The following is a 27,485-nucleotide window of genomic DNA, read 5'->3' as shown; positions in this document are numbered from 1 at the left end:
TCATCTTGGGAAATACTCTATAAACAGCAGACTTCACATGAAAGATCTTGGAAGTGAACATTTAAACATGTTTTTCATTTCGAATGTGATTGAAAGTGTCATGAAAAATTTAGAGAAAATGTAAACTTGCATACTTAAAAACTAAATAGGTTTAGGTGTAATCTACCAAGTAGAATAATGACAGAGAATAGGGATTGTGCTTTAAAATGTAATTTATTGAAATGAAGAAGAAATCTCAGTCACTGCACACAATTTTTTGAAATGATGGCACTTACAGAAAAAAACAATTCAAAAACTTTTTAAACAAAATTTCCATAGAAAAATAGTAAAGCCTTTAATATCCTCTGGCTCAGTAGCCTTTATACTGGCATGATATAACTGGAATTTTGCCAACGAACAAGAAAATAATTATATGCTAGCTAATACATAGTAGAGGAGTCAAGAGTGTCCTATTTTAAAATAACAGCAAAATCTTTGAATAGGATGGTTTTACATGCGAGGCAGAGGAGGAATTTCGATGGAATTTTCAGTCACATCTGTGAATAGAAAAAGAAATTGGTGTGTTTAGTTATAGTGCATGTTTTTGAGAGCAAGAGATACTTTTATGATGTGTTTCATTTTAATAATCATTTTCTTTTCATCTTAAGATGAAGCTTATAATGTTATTTGTTCCTTCCTGTTACTGCTCCAGATTTCTAACTTTTAGAGATAATATATTATTAGGTATTATTTCGTGTTTCAGTGATATAGAAAATATAGCTGGGGAATTAGAAGATAAAACCTCTACATAAGTCAGAGTTTTATTGTTTTTCTTAGTTTTATCTGCTGGAAGGGAAGTTTCTAGCTCTTGAAAGGGAATTCACAACACACACATACACATGTGTGTGCACACAATTAAAAGCTTCGTTATGATGGATGACGTATTTAGAACATATCTTTACAAGTTGAAGTCTGTTTGCCTGTTGACAAACACTTGGTTTCACTATGTGACTTGATAAGGATTTTTATTGGCATGTTCATAGAGAACAGGATCCCACTATGGGTCTCTCTCTTGTCTCAAAGTCATATTTTCATGGAAAATCAGTAATATCCATATCCCTATACTTGCATAGGAGTTTCAATATTATGAATTACATTAGTTAAAACAGGGTAATATTTAAGTTGCTATTCAAATAGAATATGACTATGAAACAAAATTTACAAATGTCCTCGCCAATTTAATTATGATCTAAATGTAAATGTGGCCATAGTAACTAAGCTTCATGGGGAAAAAAGCTTTATATTATGCAATCATATTTTTGTACTTAATATCAAAAGGAAAGAAGGTCAATGGTTAGACAGGTCTTTTCCAAACTTACCAAGGTTCATAATTGTGGAGTTTCTAAGAATTCGTTTAGTTCTTCTGAAGAAACAAAAATTGTTAAAGTCATGTAATTGAAGATAGTAATAAAATATTACTAATCAAGGAAAATTATTTCTACTCTTGGGTCTATTTTCCTAGAACTATACTTAGTAAAGATGATTGTATTTAATGACCTTTAAACTGATAAAAACAAGTATCAGTGTATTGTTTTAAGTAAGCAAAATCTCTAGAACTTGAATCCAGGATATTGGGATGCCAAAATCTGTGCTCCATCTCCCCACACTGCATTCTTATGTATGTCATGGGGATAATTAAAAGGGAGGCAATTAAAGACTAGTGAATTGCAAGAAGATAAAGTTGAATTTCTGTATTTTAATTTGGAGAGATTTTTCCCTACCCTCATGAGAATGAGTTTCACTTATAGGGTGGCACTATCACACACATTCCCCAAGTAATGGATTAACATTATACATAGATACAAGCAAGCATTACTGATTTTCTATTTTAGAAAACTCTAGAATAAAGCTCTAATCATGATTTACCATGCTTCTCTAGATATATTTTTAGGGTATGTTCTATGAATAATTAAATTTCTTTTGATAGAACATCAGTATGCAGTGATTTAAAAATACTTACCACCACTGTGGCATAATGTTAGCTTTTTCAATGTTCTCAGAGGCAATGGGGTTAGTGATGTCGTAGAATGGTAGATAAGTAATGTATTGTGGATAATAATACCAAGCAGCATAAGGGTAGGCATCAAGCTGGTAGTATTGCTGAAAAGGCTAGGAAAAGATTATTGAAAAATAAAAATGTATGTTCAGTTGCTGCTTTGAATCCCATTTCATTCATTCTTAACATGATTATTAATATCACAAGAGATAATTTCTCCCTGAGGGAAAAGCAGAAATCAACTCTTTTTGATGATGAAAATCATCATCAATCATGGTGAAAATACCCCGGAAAGTGTCTTTTTAGGTCTTTTCTTTAAGGTAACTATTCAATACTGAATTTTAAGAATCAACATTACTAACACACACTCAATTATTAGAGTCCAGAAAAAAAGTAGTAGTGTGGATATAATTATTGCATTATTTATACACTCGTGGGGATTTGAGCTGGCAAGGGTAATTTTTCCCATTTAACTGTATATTTTAGTTTTCCTTTAAAAGTTGAAGTCACACACACACAAAACACTGCCAAAAATTAAGACATGGGAGTTTGGTCACAAAATAATAGAGTCATATAAATTTCACAAGTGAGAAAAGAAATCTGAAAGATAGTGCATGATTTGCTTAAGATAATATGATTAGAAGGTATAATACCTAACATAGAAAACTCAGGTTATTTTTGCTACAAGTTCTATAGAATAATAAAAAGTCACCTTGTGATAACATGATTAGCCAGTTGGCATTGTACTGACTTAAATGTTGACCAGAAGTTACGTTTATCTAGAGATGGCCCTAGAGTTATTCTTTCACTTTTTTTTTCATGTTTATAGGCCATTTTACAGGGCGAAATTATGAACAGTTTTGGAGTATTCTGGAAGTTCCCCAATATTCACTTTTATATTATAGTTTTTGCACTTATTAATGATTAAATAAGAAAATCATTAACTACATATTAAAAACAGTAGAAGTAAGGCACCAGAGAATCTGGTATATTCTTTCATTTCTCCTGGAAACTTAGATTTGATCTTTCATAGCAACGTTAGAACTAACACTGGGGTGTCTGACAATTATCAGTAGCTAAGAAATAATAACACAGAAATATATAAGGATGCAACTAGTACTACCGTTAAAAAAAAATAGTGACTGCTACTAGACAGTTTGTGGCAGTATAAAAATACACACACACATAAACAAACACAGATTTACCTGATTCACTACACTCATGGGCTCTGTCTGGAAGAAAAAGAGAATTACAGTTACCACTGAAGGTTGAACAAAATTCAAAGATGAAGAAGCAACCTGTTTGAAATACTTTTCATGTTAGAGATTTAGGATCCTACACAAATTTTGCCAACTGCATTATAGTTACAAGATTCACTACATGCCAAATAGTAGCTGGATGCCTCCATGACTATGGGGTGGAACAGGTCTCATTAATCACAGGAATCAGAATTGTTTAGGTAGCACAGCACATATTTTGTAGCAACAAGTTATTTTCTTAAAAATGAAATCAGAAGCCCAGGGACACTGTGCAATCAATGAAATATAGGGCAGAGAAGAATATTCTATTATGTATTACCGATAAGTTCACTTCACAAATGAGAAAACAGAGGGTCAGAGAGTTTCTTGACAAAGACATTTAATATCTCTTCACATTGTTTCTGAAAAGTATGTCAACTAATAAATAATAAATATGCCTTGCTTAAGAGAGTATGATTATAACTAAATTTGAGATTCCTAAAGTAAATTGGATTTGTGATTCAAGATTTGGACAAAGATGTATAAAATTAAGGAATATTTTAAAAACAGAAATTGATATAACCATAGAGATGAACAATTCAGAATGCTTATGATTGTAAATGTAATGCCCATATCAGCTGAGCAGAACAGTTCTCATAAGATGAGACAAGTTTTCATCTCCCAGATTGAAACAGATAAATTATTTCAGAAAGTCGATAGTGAGAAATAAGAACTCTTTTCAAAAGTGTGAGGCCTTTTAGTTACAAACATATTTAAACTTCGAAATGTATTATTGTGTAATCTATTAAACAAAATATTACCAATTGAACATAATTGTATTCATTCACTCTCTGAGGTTGTTCCTGTAGAAAAGGAAACACAGCTAAATTACTCAGACATCTTACAATACATTTTTTTTGTGTGTGCACCAAGACTACATCATCATCTATACAATTTAGTACAGATTGTATATTATGCCAGAATTATAAAAATAAACAAAATACTTTCTTTTATAGTTTTAGAAAAACAGTCAGCTAAGAATTGACTTACAATAGTTTGGAAAAGAATTTGTAAAGTCTGTACTCTGAGGAAGCCAACAAGCTATCAATTATATAGGAATGTATTTAAGGCTATATATTAATCATTTTTAAGAGAAATATAAATTTTAAAGAAAATATTACCAGATATTGGTGATAGAGCAAGTTCTCCTTTGGAATATTCTTCTATTAAAAAAAAGTGGAGCACACATTATAAAAACAGCTTGTAAAGGAAAAAATAAAATATTCCAGGTTTAATCAATATACTTGCCTGCGCTTGAACAGCTTTCTAAGGAAAAGAAAACATTTTATTTTAGTAATTTGATTTCATCCATTTATGAATAACAAACATTTATTTTATCCAGTGAGAAATGATGTTCCAGTGAAACATGATGAACATTATGAGCAAGACCAATGTAGTTTTAGTACTTGTTGAGATTACAGTTTATCCAAATAGTAGCTAAGATAATAAAATATATTATTCATATAATTTCTTAATTCCAGTGAGGTATTGCTATGTTTAAAATTATAAGACTTTATTTTAAATAAAGACAACTTGGAAATTGGCATCGATGTAACAATTTGGATTCAAATTAATGTCATTATTGGCTTTCCTCTTCCTGTATTAATGGCAAAAGAAAATGTAAATATAATTTTGCTAAACTTGGACAGGCCTTTTTCCTAAATTCTATGTCAATTTCATGTTATTACTAAAAGAAAGTTTAAAAAAAAAAAACTGAATGAAAGACCTTATGATACTCAAAAAGATGAACACAAAATATTGATGAGGGCTGTGCTAATTGATAACTTTTTTATTTATCCATATCTCCAGTATACAGAAAGTTCAAATCATTTAAATACACATACTGATCAAAGATCTTCAAAAAGTTGTCAGAATTCTCATGAACCCAGGAAATTTTATGGAGAGTGGGGAATAGGGGCGGGAAGAGAAGGCGTGAACATTTGTTTGGCTTGCTACAAGCAGACTCAGGGTTAGCTTAGCAGGAGATCACTCCTCTAAAACTCAAAATAGTACCAGGAGACAAATACAGCTAGATTTCCATTTCACATCTAAGAAAGCAGGCCCAGAAACATTTAGATGAACTATCCCATATTTTTCTTAGAGAGTTTTGATAAAAGCAATTTAAACATTTAAGAATCTTCATTCTTTCTCTAACACATACATTTTTTTTTCCTGAATGGAAAGTGTATTTGGTATATGGTTTATTTATCACAAACAGGCATATTGATGGAATTCGATTCCAGGACTAAATTTGAGAAAATAGACTCATGATAAATTCTTAAATATAATGCAACATCAGTGAGACTATATGAGGATTTGATGCAGACTATGGTCAAAGTAAATTTCTCCCTGACTGGTAGTTATGGAGTTGATATACAACATTAGATATACAAGTATTATAGTAAATAGAATATTACCAGCTGCAGTTGGTTGTATTTGTTCAGCTTACGAAGCTGTTCCTATTCAAAATGAAAAATATTTCAGTTGCTTGGAATCATTCAGTCTAATTCTGTCATTTTCATTAACTTAACTAAAAATCTATACAATGTCTTTTCCCAGGAGTAAAGCATTAGGAACTGTTAATCCCACTTTAATGTTATCTCTATCACAATTGATTTGTACTAATTCAACTAATTCCTTTATAAACATTAGAAATTCTATTTTCTTAACTTATTTTTAACTTAAAATAAATTACAAGGCACTTACAGTGTGACGTATGTCATAATAGCTTTCTAACTATTTTAACTTTGGTCAGCTTAAATCAGAATATTAGATGAACTGGGCAAAATGATATTTCTGATGCTAACTATATTTATTGAGACTTTAAACTCTGGAATATAGTTTTACATCATTTATTACTACGATCATCATTTTAGAATCATGTTAGACTTACAGTGGATAATGAAATTGCCAAATAGCACATGCTGTTAAAAGGTTGAGGTTAGAGTCAAAGGCTCAAGTCTTGCTGAATCTATAGAATGCCACTTAAATATGTTCAGATCCCAAAACAGAATAAATATATCTATCCAACCAAAACATGAATTATATACCTGTTATAAAAAAGTTGCTTGTTTTATTTTTTGAGGGGAATCAGTAAAGACCTAGTAAAGTCTGTCAAACTGTTTAATATGGATTAAAATTCAGCAGATAGGGAGAATTAATTTATCAATACAACATTCTTACTCAATCCTTGGCACATTCACATTTAATAAATTTTAAAATTTTACCAGATAACGTTGGTAGAGCATGTCTTCCTTTGGAATGTGCTTCTGCTGAAAAAAATAATCCACAAAACTAAGTAAATTTCAGCATTCTGACTGATGTTAAGATATTTTAAATTTAACAGATATATCTCACCTTAGTGTTTTTGTGAACTTCCTTTAAAAAGTAAAACAACGCAGTGTTAGTTTCATAATTTATGAATTATGAATTATGAATTATAATTTATTAATTTTACTTAAGGATAGTAGGATTCTCTGCCTGGACTTTCATAAACACTTCAACCAATTGGGACACTGAATTAGTATCAAAGTCATTTACCTCACTTGATGAGCTACTGCTAGATTTCTTCTGCTGAAAGAAAGAAAACCAATGATTTAATGATGCTGAGATTTTTGCAAATGAAAAGAAACTAATTTCACACTGGGTTGTAAATCCCTAGGTTTAGAACTGAAAGAAGTGGTATGAAAAGATTCAGGAATAATATAATGTATTTTTTTGAAATGTCAATTTTATTTAAAGTATGTTGGAGTATAATATATCTAACCATTTTAAAATATTTTTATTTAAACAGAAGCAGGTATATGGTTGAATAGAATGAAAAATGGATATGAATTTATTTGATAAAAATAATATTGGAAGGAAGGTGCCTATAGAGCTGGACTATCCAAGATCCATCCTTGGTTAGGTATTTTGTTTCATCTATCTGTGGGGTTATTTTAAAATGCATAAACTGGATAAGTTAAAATACAACAACCAATTTCTGCATGGAATTAAAATTACATTAACTTTTAAAACATAAACCCTTTGAATTATTTAGTTTTTCTTTTAAGTCAGATATGCATATATGACATATTGATTTACTTTGTGTTCCCAAGGACACATTTCAAAAGATTGCTTTTAATATTCAACAGACTGTCCATCTCTTGGGAGGTTTGATTAACCCTATTTTATGGGTTAATATGTTTTTTCCATATTTTTATATTAGGTACTTCAGTCCATTGACTCTAGCTAACGGCTTCAATAGATTCTCTGCCCAAGGACTACCCTTAGCATAAAGGAAAGTAAGCTTACGCCGTGGGATAGTAGAGGCAAGGTTTTGTTGAAAACTCATGTTTCATTTTAAATTTTCATGTACGCTTTGCTCTCTCTATTTTAATAAATAAGCAATGTTTTTGCTGATAGTTTTTAAATGAAATAACTTCTTCCAGGTTTTGTGTTTTTGTTTGTTTTTTTTTAATCTGGCACTGTGTTGTATATTCTTAGGTATAATATCCCTGTTTGAGAAGTTCAATATTATTCAATTTGAGAAAACAGCTTTTTAAAAATTAAAGCAATAGTAACTTATAACATTATATATGTTGCAGGTGAACTGCCCTTTAAATCAATATCTTTATATACCACCATATGTTTGTCACCATAATTCTAGTTTCCATTCATCACCATAGAATTAACCCTTTTTATCTGTGTTCCTGCCCTTCTGGTAAACGGTGTTTTATTCTTACAGTCCAAAAGTTTTTGTTTTATTTAGTTCAATCATTTGTTTTATTTTGTTTATATACAAATAAAAAAGCATGGAATAAAAAATCATAGAAAAGATAATCTATAAATGATCTATTAGTGCTTACCTCAGGGTCTTCTACGACCTGTTCCTTTGGAAAATAAAAGAGAATTTTATTATTCACAACAAATTTTCAAATGTAAAATAATAATTACCGAATGAAATAAATGCCAAAGACAAGAGGAAATTGAGAGAATATTCAAGTGATAAAGAAAACAAAACAATAAATAAATTTTTCTACTTTGGCCTAAGTTAACTGAAGAATTTATCTCCATACTCTGTGTATTAGAGTTTAACAAAAAACTATTTTGTATTTCTTGTATGCTGTGGTAAATGATTTTTCCTTTAACAAATATAATTTCTTTTTCTTCTTCTTTTCTATAACTTGGCTTTTGAACATTAAACAGAATCATTGGATTAAAGATTTTGCAATAAATGAAAGTGCACTAGATATTGGTTCAATGATGTATAAATAATTAAACAAAATGGATTTCCTACATGTGGTGTGTTGTGTTCAGTTTTCATGACCGTAACAAGAAAGACAATAGTGGCATTACCCATGGAATTGAATATCAAAATATTAGTGCTTGCCAAGTTATCCAACTAATTCTACCCACCATATGATATATGCTGTTTTTATTTATTCAACTAGATATACCTATGTTAGTTTTGATTTATGAGAATTACTTGTTTTTATTGGAGTAAGGTTTTAAACAAAATGTTTTTACTTGTTTCATTTCTTCTATCAAATGTATCAGTTTTAAACCAGTTTTTTACTTCAGTTGATTCAATCCTAGTATCCTCTAAGAAAAGGCAATCATTGAGGTAAGGAGGATACTTAGAGATATATTTTATACCTCATACATTTGAGCACCTGTGTGATGTCTTAATACCAAATATGCTAAAAAACTATAGGTAGAGCCTTCCTGGTGGCATAGGGGTTAAGTCTCAGCACTATCAAGTTATCACCAGGCACTGCAGGATGAGTTTTATCACCAGGCACTGCAGGATGAGTTCTATCCCAGGCTGCCAGGGAGCTAACCTACATGTCACAGCAGACCTCTCCTGTCTCACCAGCTGCCCCCCTCAGTAGTGTATTTTAGTCAGTCTGCCTGTTCTGTCCCCCACTCTGTCTCTGGTGAATCCTCTCACCTCCTGCACCTCTGGCCTACACCCCAGTTCTTGTATGCATTAATAAAATAAATTTTTAAAAAATCTAGTAGACAACTCAGATTTAAAAAAAGATCATGTCTAAAGAAAGCTAATAGCATTGGTGGTATAGTGGTGAGCACAACCGCCTTCCAAGAAAGTAAGTAATCAAATTTCACTATATAATGTAAAAATTTCTTGCAACAGCTATATTGCTTTATATAATACCTTTATTGAAGCATTCCTTTAACATTCATTGAATGGCTCATAATTTGAATAGTCCATTATTTCATTAATTCACTCATTCATTCATTCATTCATCTATATAGTGCTAATGCCTTGTCTGCTTACAGTCACATAGTAAGTCAATGAAATTAACAAAGTGTGGAGGGTACCCAATGGACTATTGGTGCCTGGGTGGAGTATGATTTGGTAACATCTGTATCCCTCTGAGTTGTATATAGTGTTGTAAACCAATGTTTCCTCAATGGAAAAAAATGCTAAACTATTTCAAAAATAAAATCAGAGTTTTTTTGAATTCTCAGCTGAATTTGTCATTTTGAATGTCAAACTAAAAAGTTCAAGAGATCTATAAATGCCATAGAAATTTTTTTGAATCAAAACACTTTTTACTGCAACATACATGTTTTTATCATAATACTTTTAAGAACAGTTTGATAACTTACTTCATCACTCTGTTTTTCTCTCATAAATTCTCTCTGCTGAAGTCAATAAGATATAGCTTGTAATAAATATTTAAAAGAAAAAGATCTTAAAATAATTTAAAATCATTGATTCTCCTTACTATCTTCTGTTTATTGGTATATTCCATAGAAATAGAAGAAGGGACAACAAAATAAAAAGGGATAAAAATAAATGAAAATTTATGAGAAATTACATATTACATTTCTTGCTAAAATTTTGAAAATAAATGTTTGCTTGTGAATATGTTAATATTTCTTGCTTTATCTTTTCTAACATCTCCTTGCTGAACCTTCTTTGCTTAAACTTTCAATTTGTAAATATGTACTTAAATATTTTAAACTTTTATTCCACAAAATTTTGTTGTTATTTGTGTTTTAGCCTCATTTCCAAATTTTTTTGATCTCACCTGGTTCAATAAATCTAGTGTCTGTCCCCATAAAAAAGGTAATAAAGAATTGGGTAGTGTAACACTTGCTTCCTTTTGTTAACTCAATGCTATATCTCATGGAGACTTTCTTACCTCTCTCCACTCTCTTTGTACAGGCTACAAAAAAGGAAAAGAAAAGTTACGTTAAAAATCATTCAGGCAAGAAATTAGGCAGAAGGAAAAGGTAAATACAGGCTAGTCTATATGTGGAAGGTAGAGAAACCAAACAAAAGGTCAAGAAAAAGTCAAAACTAACAAGCTGACAATAGAACTGAAGGATACAGCAAAGGAAGAGGTGGGGGAGAATGATCACAGAGAATATGGTGATGATTCATAGGCAATACGGCTGGGGGAGAACTATGAGGACTACAACGACATAAGAAAAAAGAATTAATGGGCCTCCCCAATGGCGTAGCATGTTGAGTGCAGCTCTATGAAGCTTTCCGCAGCCTTTGCAGCACGGGTTCGATCCTGGCCAGCCAGGGAGATACCCACATGGCACAGGAGACCTCTCCTGTCTCTCCCGCTGCTCCCCTCAGCAGTGCATTTCATCTGTCTGCCTGTTCTGCTCCCCAATCTGTCTCTGGTGAATCCTCTCACCCTCCCGTGCCTCTGGCCTGTACCCCAGTTCTTGAATAGATAAATAAGTCTTTATTTTTTTTTTTTTTTTTTTTTTTTTTTATAGAGGCATGCTTTATTTATTTGTTTTGCTGGTTTGTTTGTTTGTTTGTTTTGTTTATACATGCACTGGGTACAGTCAGAAGCGCGGGAGGGTGAGAGAATTCACCAGAGCCAGAGCGGGGAGCAGAGCAGGCAGAAGGACCGAGGTACACTGCTAAGGGGAGCAGCGGGCGGCAGGAGAGGTCTGCGCACCATGTGGGACCCTCGCCGGTGGACGGGGAGCAGCCGGGGATCGAACCGGCGCCGCAGAGGCCGCGGGCAGCTTCGCAACCCAGCGCTCAACCGCTGCGCCACCGGGGAGGCCCCGATAAATAAGTCTTTAAAAAAGAAAAAGAGAAAAAAATAATTACTAAAAAATGTTGGAAAAAAGAAAAAATCATTCAGGCAAGTTTGGAATGTCCATCAAATCTACATAGCGACCTTAAGTAAAACTTCTATTTGTGTTTTATCTGAGAAGTCAAAAAATTATAGCTAATATAACAAGGCTAATTATTACGTAGACACAGAAAACATTTCATCGCAATGAGCGTGGAAATTGCATGTTTTACTCAGGTTAAGAAAAGAGAAACATATTTACCCAAAGGACACAGAAATATCAATTCCAAAGAGCACCTGCACCCCTATGTTTATAGCAGCACTGTTTACAATAGCTAAGCTTTGGAAACAACCCAAATGCCCCAAAATAGATGACTGGATCAAGAAGATGTGGTACATATACACCATGGAATATTACTCAGCACTCAAAAAAGATAAACACATGCAATTTGCAGCAACATGGATGGCGCTGGAAGGGATCATGCTCAGCGAAATAAGCCAGAAAGAAAAAGAAAAATACTGGATGGTCTCACTCATAGCAGGAATCTAGAAAACTTAAATAAGGGACCAGGAAAATGAATAACTATAAGAAAGTGAAAATCAAAATCAACAAAAAACTATGAACCAGAGACACTCTATGGGGGGTGGGGGGCGGGGAGGGGAGAGATTGGGGTCAAAATAAGGGGGTTGCAATTGTATGGGGAATATAAAAATAAAATTTATTAAAAAAAAGAAAAGAGAAACGTAAGTATTTTTTCAAATGGGCAAATGTATAAATAAAAACTAAGGCTTAAAGCAGCTCATAAATATTTTTATATTCATTTCCATTTTCTTTGTGGGTTCCTGGGTGAATTAATGAAAGAAAGCTTGATCAAGCAAGTGAAAAAAATTATTTATAAACAAAAATTTATTTTTAAGATTTGGTAGATAAACTTACCAAGGCCAACTTGAAAAACTTTCTTTCTTTGAGGACTTCCTATAGAATAAAATACGAAAATGAAAAATACACCCCAAAAAAGAACATGTTTTTCCATTTGAAAACAAACTCTCCAAATAATTAGATAAACCAAAATATTTCTTAGACAATAGATAATTAGTTTTAGTTTCATGGTCTAATTTTAAAATCTAAGAGAGACAATCTATTTGGTTCTTTCTTTGCCAGGTCTAGAGATTTAGCAAGTTCATGCTTACCAAAATATAAAAGAAGGAGTTGAATAGAGATGTAATCAAATCAGAGAATTGAAAGAGTAATCCAAGGACCTGAGTACTGCACACATTTGAAGGTAAGTACCAATTGCAATGAACAGATATTCAGCATTCATCATAGCAAAATAAAAGAAAGAGAGATTAGGTGGGATGGGGCAGCAGAGAAAGAACTTACCTCTCTGCTCTCTGGGTCATTCTGCAAAGAATAAAAAATAAATAAAAATATCTTACTTCAATTATTGAATGGAAAATGGAGGGTTAGTGACTCTTTTAGAATGGTGTGGTAGAGATACATATATCTAATTTTAGATTAATTTCATAAAGTGAGGCCAAATTGCAAGCCATGTTTGAATGAAAGTAAAAGAAAATATGGTAAAAGAAATCACAGAACATATTATGTTAATAAATAATTTCCCTATAATAGAGGGTTTTCATTAACTATAAATATTTATATGTCTATGTATCCTCCTCTCTAAGAAGAGTGGTGAAAACAAATCAAGATAGTCAGGACTTGAACTGAAGATATTATACCATAGTAAATGTGAAGCTGACTGTTTAATATTAGTAAAGGGATGTGTTAAGTATACATCATCAATTAAGTGTCACAATTAGAGTGAGATTTTGGAACAGGATAGAATACTCACCAGAATGAGTTCTGAGTGTTGTCTAAGAGGAAGTTTCTGTGAAAAGCAGTGCAAGAATTATAAAACACAACAAAAACTGATCTAAACACAATATATTGACTATTACAATATACATATAATACTATAAATTCTGACATTGTTACTTAAGAAAGTATGTAATTTTAATCATATCAAGTTTCCCTGAAAGCCAAAAAACCCCATAATTACTGTATTGACAAATATCAAAGCAAAATAGATTATTTCCTTATGGCAGAGAATTGAGAAAATGAAGTGAAGTGACAAAAAATTTGAATCAGTTTTAATTAATCCAGATGATTAAAAATTACTTTATTTTCTGAATTATTTGCATTATATGATAGTTCTAAATATTATTTTAAACCTTTATAAATTTTTGAGGCATGAGTGGTAAGGAAAAAAAACCCTCTTAAAATTCAACAAACATTCTTACTGACTCATTCTTACTGTTTATATGACTTATCTATTCACTAGATATTTTACTTCCTCTTACATGATTTTATAGTCCTCAAAAAAAAATGGTCAAAGTAATCTTTGAGATATTAGAAAAAGTTATCGTATGCATTCTAAAAGAAAAGAAAGAAACATTGTTTATATTGTTTTATTTATATTTTCTAGTTTCACTGTCAGATTACCACAATAATTTGACCTCTGATTCAGCAGAATCAGCCCAGTTTTCTATACTTCGGGGGGAAATTGGTTGATTCAAGTCATCTCAAATAAGGGTTTGACTTAGTTTCAAAAAGTAGGATACATCAGAACATATGATTGTATGTAATATTTGGTCAGGAACTATTGGACACCTATTTTACGTCTACAAATATGCTAATCTTTAATAGATCCAGGGAAAAAGCCTAATTTCATGCTGTATATTGTGTTTTGTGGTGCTGCATCTCTACTTCTTAAAAAAAATGTTAATTTTTTATTGTTAGGTGCTTTAGGTGCTTGTATTTCAAGTCACTCATTTTAATTGGAGTTTAGACTTTGAAAGAACAATATAATGATAATAAAAATGCAAGTCATATCCTAGTTTTAATATTAAGTCATAACTAAACATTTCCCAAAGTTTTAAGATTATAATTCTTAGTATTGCAGTTTGATGAGATAGGAGGTCATTTCTATTAGGATTTAGAACCCTCTAAATTATCTTCTGTACTCACAGGCCTGGCAAGAGCCACTGCCACAAGGCAGGAAAGGATGAGCAGCTTCATGATTGCCAAAGCCTAGGAAAGAGAACAAAAAAAGAGTTGGATCTTATAATAAAATCACTTCATGAAAATAATCCTTGATTTTTCTTAAAAAAATAGGTTCATTTGAGTAGTATTTTTATTAACTTAGGATTTTTATATTGTTACTTAAAACAAATGTTTGTCATTCTAGTTAACTTGCTCAGTGCTTATATTATTTATAAATATTAATATATTACCAATATCTTTCTTTGCTAACACCTTAAAACACAATATTTGATCATTGACGTGGTACTATAGTTTTATGAGAGGAATAGAGAACCATAAATATTTAAGTACACATTATAAAAAACCTTTTCCCCTAGATCATTAACTCTGATAAATTGGGTAATAACTTTGATAAATTGGGTAATTAACAAAATCCATCTAGAACTAGCATTTAATTTTTATCTGAAAATGTTTGAAAATGTATTTCTTTTTTAAATCTATTTGGGAGCAACTTCCTCTTTCAAGGTCTTCATGAAAAATGCTGTGAGTACACAGAAAATTTTAAACTCTATCAATTATTAAAAAAAATCTAGCTATCATATCATGCTTTGTTGCACAGATATATCTATGACATGATGAATGAAGATTGAATTATTGGTAGACTCAGAAGATTCAGATGTATTACCACATTTGATTCTAAAATTTTATTGAATCACAAGATCCTAGAAATACTAACACTTACATGTGTAGGAAAATGGCTTCCAGAGAAATTACCAAAATAAAATCAGGTTATGCAAGCAATTTGTTCATAACTTAACCAGCAAATTGACACTACCATATTTTATATATACTCCATCAGTTATACAGCCTAGAATCTAAACACATTAGTAAAGAAGCATATTTTTAAAACCAAATTAATTTACTAACTTTATCCATTCATATCCTCCCAAATACCTCAATTTTTCTAAAAGTAATCATTTACTTATCTATCATTGACATATTTTTCAGAATTTTTTTATTAGTCAAGTGACAGGAACAAAAATGGCCTTGAAATATGCCATTAGAAATGATCTTTACTATGATAATTAAAAAAATGAAATTATTTTATTAAACAGCATTCCACAAATGAGCAAGAACAATTCAAATTACCACATTTCACTAAAATTTGTTATTATTTTGTCAAATTATTTACAAAATTCAATTAAAAATGATTTGCTATTTAAAAACTTCATTGATATTTTACTTAAAGCTCTAAGATGGTATCAAAATTTGCAAAGGCATTTTAAAACTACTACAATGTCTTAAGAAGTGGTCAGTACTTGTAAATACATAGAATATCACATAGATGCATCTTAATGAATAGTGAATGAAAAATTAACGATGTGGAATCATAGTAATTTTGCTATGTGTAAATACAATACCTTGAACCAAGACTTGAAAGAACTTCAAGCTGGGTTGGTGAGGAAGATGATGGTGTATCTCTTTGCTTCACAGCTATTTAAACCAAGTAAGTAACAAAATGTTAATTTCGTGGTTTCAGTTCAACCAATAGGTATGTTTAAATTCTACGAATTCTTCCAAATGGGAAATTAGATTTCTGTCCAATTCTCCCAAGAAAATCTGAGAGAGTTTCAACAAAGGATTGATTCATACTCTAACAGATGATACAGGAAATGGCATTATTCAATGCTAAAAATGAGACATTCCTAATTTATGGTTATTATGGGAATATAATTTTTATGTTAAATGAATAGTTGGAAAGACTAACATATCATAATATTCCCTTCATATACTTTGAAAAATTTAATACCTATAATGAAAATTCTTGAAATATGCTGTCTCCTCAAAATTTTTCAATTTTTATCAACATACTAATCATGAGAAAAACTCACTATTTCACCTTTTAAAGTTGAATTTGTGCTCTAATGTAATTATTTCCTTTATGGGGTATCTTACATTGTAGGTCTCCGATCTTTTTTCCTAATAAGGAAATAAAAATGACTTACAGATTATGGTGGTATTCTAACTACAGCAGTTAGTTTTTTGTTTGCTTTGTTTTGAGTGTAATTATGATAGCCTTCTTTATATTAACTACATTGTTTAATTAAAGGCAAAAAATGTTTTAGAATTACAATCTTAAAATATTGTGAAAAAATGACCATACCTCTGATTTTCCATCTTTTAAGTAAGAAAAAGGAAAAAAGAAAATTTCAGTCCAATCCCCAATTATCCTTAGAATTAACTGGGATTGTACATTGTAGAAAAATACTATACATCAAAGAAAATATTCATACAGAAAGAGGAATTAAAAAATGTTTTATTGTAATTTCTTTTTTACAAGGTAAGAATTATGCTATGCATTAAAAATACTATAATGATATTATTTACCTATTCACAATTACATGGAATTATTTGCCTATTCACAAGTTTATTCTGGATTAAAAGAAATTCTGGAGTGATTCAGGTTCTCTATATTGTGGATCAGCACAGATTATAGGTTTCCTTATTGAAGCTCTTTTTAGATACTATCTTCCTTGCAGACTTGGTCATATCAATATAAATAACTTAGTGTTTGGCCTCCTTGGTGGTGCAAGGGGCTAAATCTCAGGACTATGAAGCTATCCCCAGTCACTGCAGCATGAGTTGGATCCCCAGCCAGGGAGTTAACCCACATGGCAAAGCAGTCCTCTCCTGTCTTGTCTGCTGTTCCCCTCAGCAATGTATTTCAGTCAGTCTATTCTGCCCCCCTTTCTGTCTCTGGTGAATCTACTCACCCACCCCCACACCTCTGTTCTACACCCAAGCTCTTGTATGCATAAATAAATAAAATAAATCTTAAAAAAAAAAAAAAACTTAGTGTTTCCTGTTTACCCAGGAGGCTGAAGACAAACATCCTCAGCTGCATTAAAATAGCTAACTTTTGCTTCCCTAAGAACATATACGGAATGAATGACTTTTTTCCCAACTCAGAATCATACTGTACAAAAATCTACCATAATTTGTAAAGAACTACTGTATCTTCATTTCTTTATTTATTCTTTCATTGATGTTTATTAACAGAGTTGAGAAAACCAGACAAGCTACTGGAGATATAAAAGTTGAGCTTGACCAAACCCGTGGCTTTATATTATGATACTTATTATATGGGTAAAAAACAAACAAAAATCTAATCATTTTAATATGTTTAATTATAATAGTTTTGATAGCTCAAAATAGAGATTTGAACAGGACCTCTGTAGTACCTTTGAACTATTGAGAATCTTAGATTTGACACTAATCAGACTTATCATCAAAGGGGAACAATCTGCATTATAAGACTATTCTCATGAACTCAAAATCTAAAATATTTTTATTTTTAATCTTCTATGGGTAAGACTCAACATCTGCTTTGTCTAAAATAGATTGTGGGCCTCCCTGGTGGCGCAGCAGGTTAAGCGCAGTGCTATGAAGCTGTCCACAGCCTCTGCAGCACTGGTTTGATTCCCGGCCGACCAGGGAGCAATCCACACGGCGTGGCAGACTTCTGTCTCACCCGCTGCTCCCCTCAGCAGTGTATTTTGATCCTTCTGCCTGTGCTGCTTCCTGCTCTGTCTCTGGTGAATTCTCTTACCCTCCCACACTTCTGTCCTGTACCCCAGTGCTTGTAAAAATAAATAAATCTTTAAAAAAAAATAAAATAGGTAGTGAATAATAAAATAAATAGGTAGTTAATTAGGTTTGCTTAAAAAATTCTTATCATTGTGAAAAATAACTGTTTGCTATAATTTGAGAAAACATGTTCTATGTGCTCACTGAAGGCTTTTTAAAATATCAAGTCCTGCAAAATTTAACCTAAGTTTATCTGCTTTATCTTGTTATTTTCCATTTGCTTTTTTCAGTTAAAGGTCATCGGTTCCAACCATTAAAACAATGTTCACCTTTGAAAGACATAATTAGACTATTTGCAATAAGGTAGACTTTTGTCCCATGAGTAAAGGAAAATGAGATTATTGCCTGAATTTTCTGAAGTAATAATCATATATAGAGTGATAATTGATTATCATATCAATTATCATATATAGAGTGATAATTGATTATCCAAAACTGAACATTTATGATAATAAAGGATCTTCTCTGAATACATATAATAGAACCATAGGCATAAACCAGGACTGTTTTAAACACACCAAGGCCACTCTAGTGATACCATGCAACTTATTAGGGAAATTCAACTGACTCCCCAAATAAATGAAAGTAGAAATAGCTCAGATAAGGGACAACTATAAGAAAACGTCCTTTTGTTCTAGCTTTTTGATGTTGGAGAGGTTACTTATTTCTTGGATTCACACTTATTAAGAAAAACTAATTAATGCAAAAATGAAAGGGGACATCATTAGCAATAAACAGATTTTGAAAAACACACTGAATTAAGTTATTACTTTACTATGCAAGATTATGAACACTGTTGCTATCTATTCTGATCCAGACTCAAACCTTTTTTGAAGGACTTGTTTTCTATGAGATGGTTAATAATTCAGAACATGAAATTTCCAAGTAGTTTGTCAAAATTCCCAGCAATATTTGGGTATATGACTGGTCTTCTAGGAAAGCATCTTTTAATTATGCAACAAAGAGCTAATCTTCCAAAAGGAAACTTCCTGGAAAATATGAAAGATATTTTTTTTTCCCAAAATCCACACATCATTTAAATCTGAGAGCATACTTACAATGAATGCTGTGTGACAGCCCTAAGTTATTATGTGAAAAGAAACTTGGCATCCAGAACTGAAATAGAGTTCTTTCCAGGAATGTGTAGTCTAGTATTGGCATATTCTGCTACTGGAAATATGGAACCTACGTTTAGGTTTTAGAACAAATACAAACCGTGTTTGTATTTAGAACAATGTTCTTTTTAATTCTTTGTGCTCTGTCACTAGGTCTTTGGAGTGCTTAAGTGAACAACATAGTCCAAGTAAAGTGGCATAATATATTGGTTGCAAGGCAAGGTTTTAATGTCAAACTGTAAATTTAAATACTAGTTCTCAATAATGAGATCTATAATCTTGGAAAATCAATATGCTTCAACATTCCCATCAGTTCAATAACGTTAATTTTCTATGTGATTTGAGAGGGAAAAAAAGATCACACACTTAGAAGAGTACAAAGCAAATGTCATTTAAGATTACCTATTATTAGAATATGATTTAAAAATCAATTAAATCTTCCTACTTCATAGATTTGTAGACTTTAACAACTTATGAATTATATTTTTTACTTGTATAAACTTAGAAAATGGGTAAAGGGTAAAGACAAAATATCTAATAGTGACACAACTAAGGAAAGTTGAGCTGGGGTAGGAGAGGGGAGTAGAAAGAACTCTGAATTGCTGTTAATGAAATTATTTAATATTATTTTATATTTTCACAGAACAGATTCCTAAAATAGTGTATTTCGAACTTTATTGTGCTTATGAATGACTGGGTGTTTGCTACAGTTTAGATTCAGATTCAGATATGTCCTAAAACTCTACATTTTAACAAGTTCTTAGGTGATTTCATTACTGGTGATCAGTGGGACACACTTTGAGATCAAGGAACTAGCACATTTTAAAATAGATGTACAGTTTTCTCCTTTATGCTTACCCAATAATGAAAGTTTGATTATATAAAATACCATTGAAACTTACTTAAAAGCACATAAAAGTTATAACATATATGGGAAAAATGGAGATGTTAAAAATGCTGAAAGTTTCCATGAAATTATTTACCTATAAAGGTAATATTAAAACAAAACATTTCCTTAGCCAATCATCATAGATTAGTGGTTATTGTTTAATATTTAGTTTTTAAAATAATTATTTTAATTAGTAATTACAAACAACTACAATTTAGAGGTTATTTTGTAGTTGAGGTGCTTGTGAATTTACATCATTGCTTGTGAATTAGATGTATGGGATCTCCCCCATCAGGTGTTGTTATCACACCACACCACTGCCAAAGAACCCTGAGTCCATTATTGGTATCTAGTACCAAATACCATACCCTCCTCTTACCTAAAAACAAAAATTCACTCATCTTTCCACTAATGATTTTTTGCCCACTCAAAACATATGAGAAAATTGAGATTTTTCTATTAATCTGTCTTGTTACGACATGTGGTGGTGGGATGAAAATGGATTACTCAGAGTCCATGTCCAGAACAATGAGAAGCCTAGAGTGACTACACCAAGAAAGTGCAGCCCAGCTCCAAGGGCAGTCTCATTTTTATTTAGAATCAGACAGAAAGTTAAAAGATCCAAGAAGCAAGCAGGCAAAGGAGGAATGCACAAGTTTATGGGGGATGAGTAACCAGCTTCCCCCAGCCAAGGTTGAGAAATAAGGAGAAAGTCAAGGACAGTCTCAGTGTTTATGCTACTCTAGTCATAACACCTATTGCTGTTTTTGTACATGCTCTTTTCAGCATGTATAGATCCTCATACCAGGCCTTTTGCCCTGAGAGATTCCCTATCTTAAACTTTCCCTGTCTCTGCACATGCTGTTTTCAGCATGTATAGATCCTCATTCCAGGACTTTTGCCCTTAGAGGTTTCTTATCAACTTTCCCTATTTCTGCACACTGAGAGGCCCAGTGTAGTCAAAGCAAAGAATAATCAGGCCTCCCTGGTGGCGCAGCGGTTGAGTCCTGGGTTGTGAAGCTGCCAGCAGCTTCTGCAGTGCCAGTTCAATCCCCGGCTGCTCCCCGGCCACCGGAGGAGGGTCCCACATGACGCGCAGACCTCTCCTGCCGCCCGCTGCTCCCCTCAGCAGTGTACTTCGGTCCTTCTGCCTGCTCTGCTCCCCGCTCTGGCTCTGGTGAATTCTCTCACCCTCCAGTGCTTCTGACTGTACCCAGTGCTTGTATAAATAAATAAATAAATAAATCTTTAAAAAAAAATAAAAGCAAAGAATAATCAAGGCAAAGACACAGGATAGTTGAGGCACACAATAATACAAGCTCCCACATTAATCTATTTATTGAGGTAACAAATGGTTTACAACACTGTGATTCAGAGTGGGTAGGATTACACCACCTCAGTTGCATGTCCTCACACTACACCCACCACCAAGGCACCCATAACCCTCTACTATAGTCTGTTACTTTGTTAACTAAATACTACCTAGATCTAGTAATTTCTGAAAGCTTATGATTTGATGGGCAAGGAGAGTTTTGCCAATCAGAAATACATCTTCTTTTGACTTGACAAGTCATAGTTTTTATAATTGATAGTCTTTCTTGGGTCTAGTCATTGGATATTGTTTTACAATGTTACTATGAAGATACAAGGTATGGAACAGACATTATTAGCTATCAGAATTATAGTTAACTGGATAGGTTAATAGTCTATCCATCATCAGAATGAAGTACACTTATTTATTAATTTGTATGGTTCTCTATCACGTTTAAATTCTTTTTATAATTATTCCACTTACTTCTCAGTCCAACCATGTTTTATAGGGAAAGCAGGCATTATACTTCCATTATAGATAAGGAAACCAAACTTTCTCTAAATTAATTTCCATACAAGGTCCTGTATCTGCTAACAAGGAAATGGTGACTTAGATTTTCCAACATCAGAACCAGTGCTCTAATACACCATGCTGTTTTCTCTGTCACTCAACAATAACACTTAATGCGTACAAGGTATTATATCATTGCATAAGTGATAGAGGAAGTAAAATACTTGTAAGTGGAGAACACCTAACAGGTACATAAGATAAACTGGTCTAATCTATCAGTGAACAACAGTATGAGATAAACTAGTAGAGTAAAAAAAATCATAATATTACTAAAGACAATTTCACAATATTTCTCCGATGCCTGCAGACTTATGGATATGTGGTTCTTTTTTTTCATCTTTATGATCATTGTTTATTTTTATTATTTTTAATTTTTTTATTGCTGTACCATTGGTTTCCTAAACCAACATTACCCAATCACATTCTTCTGATTCTTTTTTTTCTTTCAGTAACTATAATTAATATATGTAATAACATTTCATCATCATTTAATCTTTAATAACTAGTAAGCATGTTTGGCACTTTCATTGAAGTACCAAAGTGCTTAAAAGTGAATATTAGAGCAGAGAGGGAAATTTTAGAATTAAACATTTTAAAGATAAAGAAATTCTTGGTAATGCCACAGGGAGGCTAACTAGTGAAATGAGGTGAAGGCAAATGAGGTCAGGAATTTCACTGGACCACTGTGTGGGCATTGCTAAAAGTCCAGGAACAGCAGTTTGAAGGTGGAATGGAGAACAAACCTCTGAGCCAGGATCACATTAGAGACTCTGAGAACAGTAGATGGCAACAGTTAGTTAAAGAAAAGGTCCAATTTCTAGACTAACAAACTTCCATGTAGGGAGGTCACTTGAATAAAGTTAATGAAGAATATAGAAGTGGAAGTACAGTAACAATTCCGTCCCTTCCCTAGGATCTGCAGACACAGGTGACAACAGAGAAGGGACACCTTCACCCTCCTGAAATGGTTATAAAATGGGGTATTTTCATTTGGGGAGATTCAAGCTCAAATGTCCATCCCTCTTGGGTGACAGGGGTAGGAGTGTTTCAGAAGAAAGATAGCAGTGAGGTAATTGGCGAGGAGGAGAGAGGAGGCCTGAGACAACATTGCCAGTGCTTAAGAATTACAAAAATGTTTAGTAGTTCAAGAAATCTCCACACAGCTCTCCATAGTGGTTGGGCCAGTTTGCACTCCCACCAGCAGTGCAGGAGAGTTCCTTTTTCTTCACAACCTTGCCAACATTTGTTGTTGCTACTTTTTTTTTTTTTAAAGATTTATTTATTTATGCAAGCACTGGGTACAGTCAGAAGCGCGGGAGGGTGAGAGAATTCACCAGAGCCAGAGCGGGGAGCAGAGCAGGCAGTAGGACCAAAGTATACTGCTGAGGGGAGCAGCGGGCGGCAGGAGAGGTCTGCGTGCCATGTGGGACCCTCCTCCTGTGGCCGGGGAGCGAATCGAACCAGCGCTGCAGAGGCTGCGGGCAGCTTCGCAATCCAGCGCTCAACCGCTGCGCCACGGGGGAGGCCCTAGTTTTTTTAATACGTGCCATTCTCACTGGTGTGAGATGGTATCTCATTGTAGTTTTGATTTGCATTTCCCTGATTACAAGTGATGTTGAACATTTTTTCATATGCCTGTTGGCCATTTGCATTTCTTCTTCAGAGAAGTTTCTTTTTAGCTCTTCTGCCCATTTTTTGACTGGATTATTTTCTGTTTTTGTTGAGTCTCATCAGCTCTTTGTAGATTTTTGTGATCAGTCCTTTATCATTAGTGTTGTGTGCAAAAATGTTCTCCCAGTCGATGGGGTTTCTCTTTGTTTTTGTTATTGTCTCTTCTGCTGTGCAGAAGCTCTTTAATTTGATGTAGTCCCAGCTGTATAAACATAGAGCTTCCATATGATCTAGCAATTCCACTCCTACATATTTACCCACCGAAACAGTAATTCCAAAGGGCACCTGCACCCCTATGTTTATAGCAGCACTATTTACAATAGCTAAGCTTTGGAAACAACCCAAATGCCCAAAAATAGATGACTGGATCAAGAAGATGTGGTACATATACACAATGGAATATTACTCAGCAATCAAAAAAGATAAACACATGCAGTTTGCAGCAACATGGATGGAGCTGGAAGGGATCATGCTCAGCGAAATAAGTCAGAAAGAAAAAGAAAAATACCAGATGGCCTCACTCATAGCAGGAATTTAGAAAACCTAAATAAGAGACCAGGAAAAAGACTAATCAATACAAAGTAAAAGTCAAAATCAACAAGCAACTATAAACCAGAGACACACTGGGGGGTGGGGTGGGGGAGGGAGGGAGGGATGGGGAAAGGAAGGACTAGAGTCAAAAAAAGGGGGGTTGCAATTGTATGGGGAATATAACCAAAATGAAAATGCATACATTATGCAAAGATGAAAAAAGATGTAAGAATTATATAAAATAAAATATTAAAAAAATACAAAAATGTAGTACCATAGCTGGATTCCCTTCATTTTGAGACAACAAAAATATACTCCAAGACTAAAAATTAGGAATGAGTGGAATTAAACTCTAGTCATTTCCTGTTCCCTCTTCAGGCTGTTAACTCAGTAAGTTGCATTTCCTCTCTAGGATTAACTGTTAGCTCACTGAATTGCACCACTCACATTCCTTCCTTATAATTAACCATTAACTGGCTCCATCTGCAGTTCTGGGAACTTGGAAAACTGATTGTGTTCTGAGAAAACACCCTGTTGGGATGCAAAAACACCTTGATTCATGTCACCCTGACTGCCTGGCACCTACTTGGAACTGGACATGTGGAGTCCTGCACGTCCCTCACATTCCTTTGCCCTTAAAAAGTCCCAGATTCCCACCATTCAGGGAATGGCTTGCTTTGGTGTACCTGTCCAGCCAGCTCCTGTGTGAGTCTCTAGTGGACTCGGAGATCTGGGATGCTGATCGCGAAGTACTAACCATACGGTGGAGTGCTATGAGCACGAAGCAGTGAGTCTCTATTTTACTCAGCATGGTTATATAGGCATAGGAACAGAGACATCTGCGTTTTTTCATAAGTCAGAAAAAGCCAAAACAATCTAGCCTCGCAGGCCATGTACGTGAGCTCACACCCCCCCCCCACATATGTGAGGCCAAGTCTGCCCTAGTGGGCCTCTGTTGCTAGGTAACGACTGAGGAGAGTTCCAAGGACAAAGCAAGTTCAGGGCGCCCCTCCTGAGCGGTTTTCCGCCCTGATGATGTACCCGAGTTTTCTCAAGCGTTTCGGTCAGCCCTTTGCCATGCCGTCCTCAGATTGCCTCTCCATCATCCTCATGCAACACTCCTGGGGGGACCATCTCAAACACAATTCCTAATGTAGTGCCAATTCTCATGATTCAGAGTTTGACTTTCTGGGTATCAATGAAATATCCAGCGTGGTCCTTTTCAGTACTGTAGAGAAGATGTCACAGAGACAGATTAAAAGTCACATAAAAATGCAACAATAGATTTTTTTTAAGGCTTTAATTTCTAAGTGTTTGATATGATAAATGAAGTAAACAGAAACCTAGAAAGCAGTAGCATATAATGGAATCAGGTGGCCAGGAATCCGAAATGACAATATTTGGGTAAGATTTAGAAAGGTGCCAAGTGAGAAGTTTATAGATGATGGAAGTGTAATCGCAAGCAAGTAGAAGGATGTAATGAAAGCTACAAAATAATTCTGATGAGGAAAATAAACCTATACGTCAATACTGTTTTAAAATAAAAGTTTTATAATTGTTGAGAAGTAAAAGAACTTTGATGGCACAAAGAGGAGGTATTATTCCCAGTATGAAAATGTTAGTAGTGTTTGAAGAGGTGTATGAACTGAAGAAAAGAGGAAATGGGTGGTGGGTGGTGGGAGTGGGTGAATGCAACAAGCAAAACACTGAAGACCATGCAGTGAAGGAGGAATTTAAAGTTGATATTGAGAATAGGAAATTTTCCTACTGAGGAATGAAGAAGGCTGAAAGGCTGTCACAGTCTTCTCAGGCTCTGAGTGGAAGCTATGCAGTGTCCTTTGCCTCTGCCCCAGTGCTCCCCACCCCAACTATTTTCCTGGATGGCATAACTTCTGCTTGTTATTTCAGATCTGCATGGTCATGTGTTATCATGGACTTTCCTCTTCCTCTGCCTGAGGGTCTCTGAGAGGAAAAAGGTGTTGAGTCTTTCCCAGCTCCTACGATTCACATTCTTTGTGGCCTCCAGCTTTCTTCTAAGCACTCCCCTGAAGAGACAAGAAAGGGCATTCATAACAATCCCTGTCAATCCTCTAATGCAATCAGATTCTTCCAACAGTGTTATGAACTGACATTTATTGGGCTCTCTCAATAAACCAAGTACTCAGGCATTGTGTTAACACTTCTTAAAATTTTTTCATGGCAAACTAATACAGTAATTATTGCTATTTTAGTTTAATAGATGAGTGTAGGATAAATGGTTTTTCAGGCTTTTCTGCCCTCCCACCGTTAGGATTGCCCTGCCTGATGGGGCACCTGCAGTTGTTACATTGTTGCTAACTGCCTTATTTACTTCTGTGGGCCATGGGAGGAGTATTGAGAGTCACCAAGAGAATCAGAAGCAAGAAAGAGGCAGGAGAGAAAAGAGGGAGAAAGAAGCCAGAGAAGCCCAGAGTGAAGACTTGACGGGGACTTGGAGGCCTGCTTGCCTCCTGGCCCCCTGGCCCCCCCTCCTGCTGTGTACCTGGTTGCTGCAATGCATGCAAAGCTCAATAAAAGCCTGAGAAAGCCACTGAGGGCTCCAGGCCTCCTTCTTCACCCTGTCTGGGCGGATCATAGATAACCAGCTCAGTGGCCCATCCTGCCTCTACAATGAGGAAACTAAGGTTTACAATCATTAAATAACTTTCCCAGGGTCCAGATTTCTACAATGGCCCTCAATCTCATCATCACCTTCAGGTCTGTGCTCCTGACACTCCCTACAGCAGTCTGATACCTGCTTGGGTCTTGTGCTTTGTGATCTAGGCATTGAATGCGCCTAAGGATCTTAGTTCCTATAACCGGTTAATGGCTATGTTAATCCCTTTACCTCCACCTCCTTGTGTGCATCATGTTCTAGTTTTGGGATGCCTCCTTTTCAAGTTTTCTATTCTTTTCCTCCATCACATGTGTTATGAATGACAAAAAAAATCACTCCAAATTATTTGATATTTTATCAAATTTATGTATTGCTGCATAAAAATGGGATGATTAATTTTCTGAGTTAAAAAAAGACAATGTTCTAATTTTATATTATAAAAAAGAAACTCCCAGCTTTTTAATGTTTGATTGCTTCAAAAAAAAAAAAAAAAACCTCTGGCAAACTGTGAAGACTCTGGAAATACCATAGAATAGTCATTATTTTTAAAGAAGATGAATTCTGTACTTTTCCTGAGTCACTTATCTAAATATGGTCAAGAAGCTCTGGAATCTTAAGGGCAGTAAAATATCCTTGATATCTGTCTTTAAAGTTATCTTAAATAAAGATAAAGCTGACTATTTT

The 27,485-nt window shown here is 33.9% G+C and overlaps 1 protein-coding gene across 7 annotated transcripts; it reads right to left on the bottom strand.

The window, feature by feature from the left end:
- Nucleotides 1–214: 214 nt before the first annotated feature.
- On the bottom strand, nucleotides 215–25,062 carry CSN1S1 (casein alpha s1). 7 transcript variants are annotated; one of them, XM_054687865.1, is made up of 20 exons: nucleotides 24,853–25,062; nucleotides 15,852–15,924; nucleotides 14,416–14,478; nucleotides 13,241–13,276; nucleotides 12,772–12,792; nucleotides 12,328–12,366; nucleotides 10,488–10,511; nucleotides 9,949–9,984; nucleotides 8,181–8,204; nucleotides 6,874–6,906; nucleotides 6,691–6,711; nucleotides 6,561–6,605; nucleotides 5,751–5,792; nucleotides 4,582–4,599; nucleotides 4,455–4,496; nucleotides 4,095–4,136; nucleotides 3,241–3,267; nucleotides 2,000–2,148; nucleotides 1,359–1,402; nucleotides 215–536 (listed from the first exon to the last, which is right to left on the bottom strand). In XM_054687865.1, coding segments are annotated over exons 3-19 (651 nt in total). In that variant the 5' UTR covers nucleotides 14,467–14,478; nucleotides 15,852–15,924; nucleotides 24,853–25,062; the 3' UTR covers nucleotides 215–536; nucleotides 1,359–1,401. The 7 variants fall into 7 exon arrangements, with proteins under 7 accessions (XP_054543840.1, XP_054543842.1, XP_054543843.1 ...); XM_054687867.1 differs by having other exon boundaries at nucleotides 6,561–6,602; XM_054687868.1 differs by having other exon boundaries at nucleotides 6,874–6,903.
- Nucleotides 25,063–27,485: the final 2,423 nt, after the last annotated feature.

The sequence above is a fragment of the Talpa occidentalis genome, unplaced genomic scaffold, assembly GCF_014898055.3.
Source record: "Talpa occidentalis isolate TD23 unplaced genomic scaffold, MPIMG_talOcc4v2.1 talOcc4.6, whole genome shotgun sequence".
NCBI classification, from domain to species: Eukaryota; Metazoa; Chordata; class Mammalia; order Eulipotyphla; family Talpidae; genus Talpa; species Talpa occidentalis.
The sequence above is the reverse complement of the archived record's forward strand: the minus strand, read 5'-3'. Positions and strand labels throughout refer to the sequence as shown.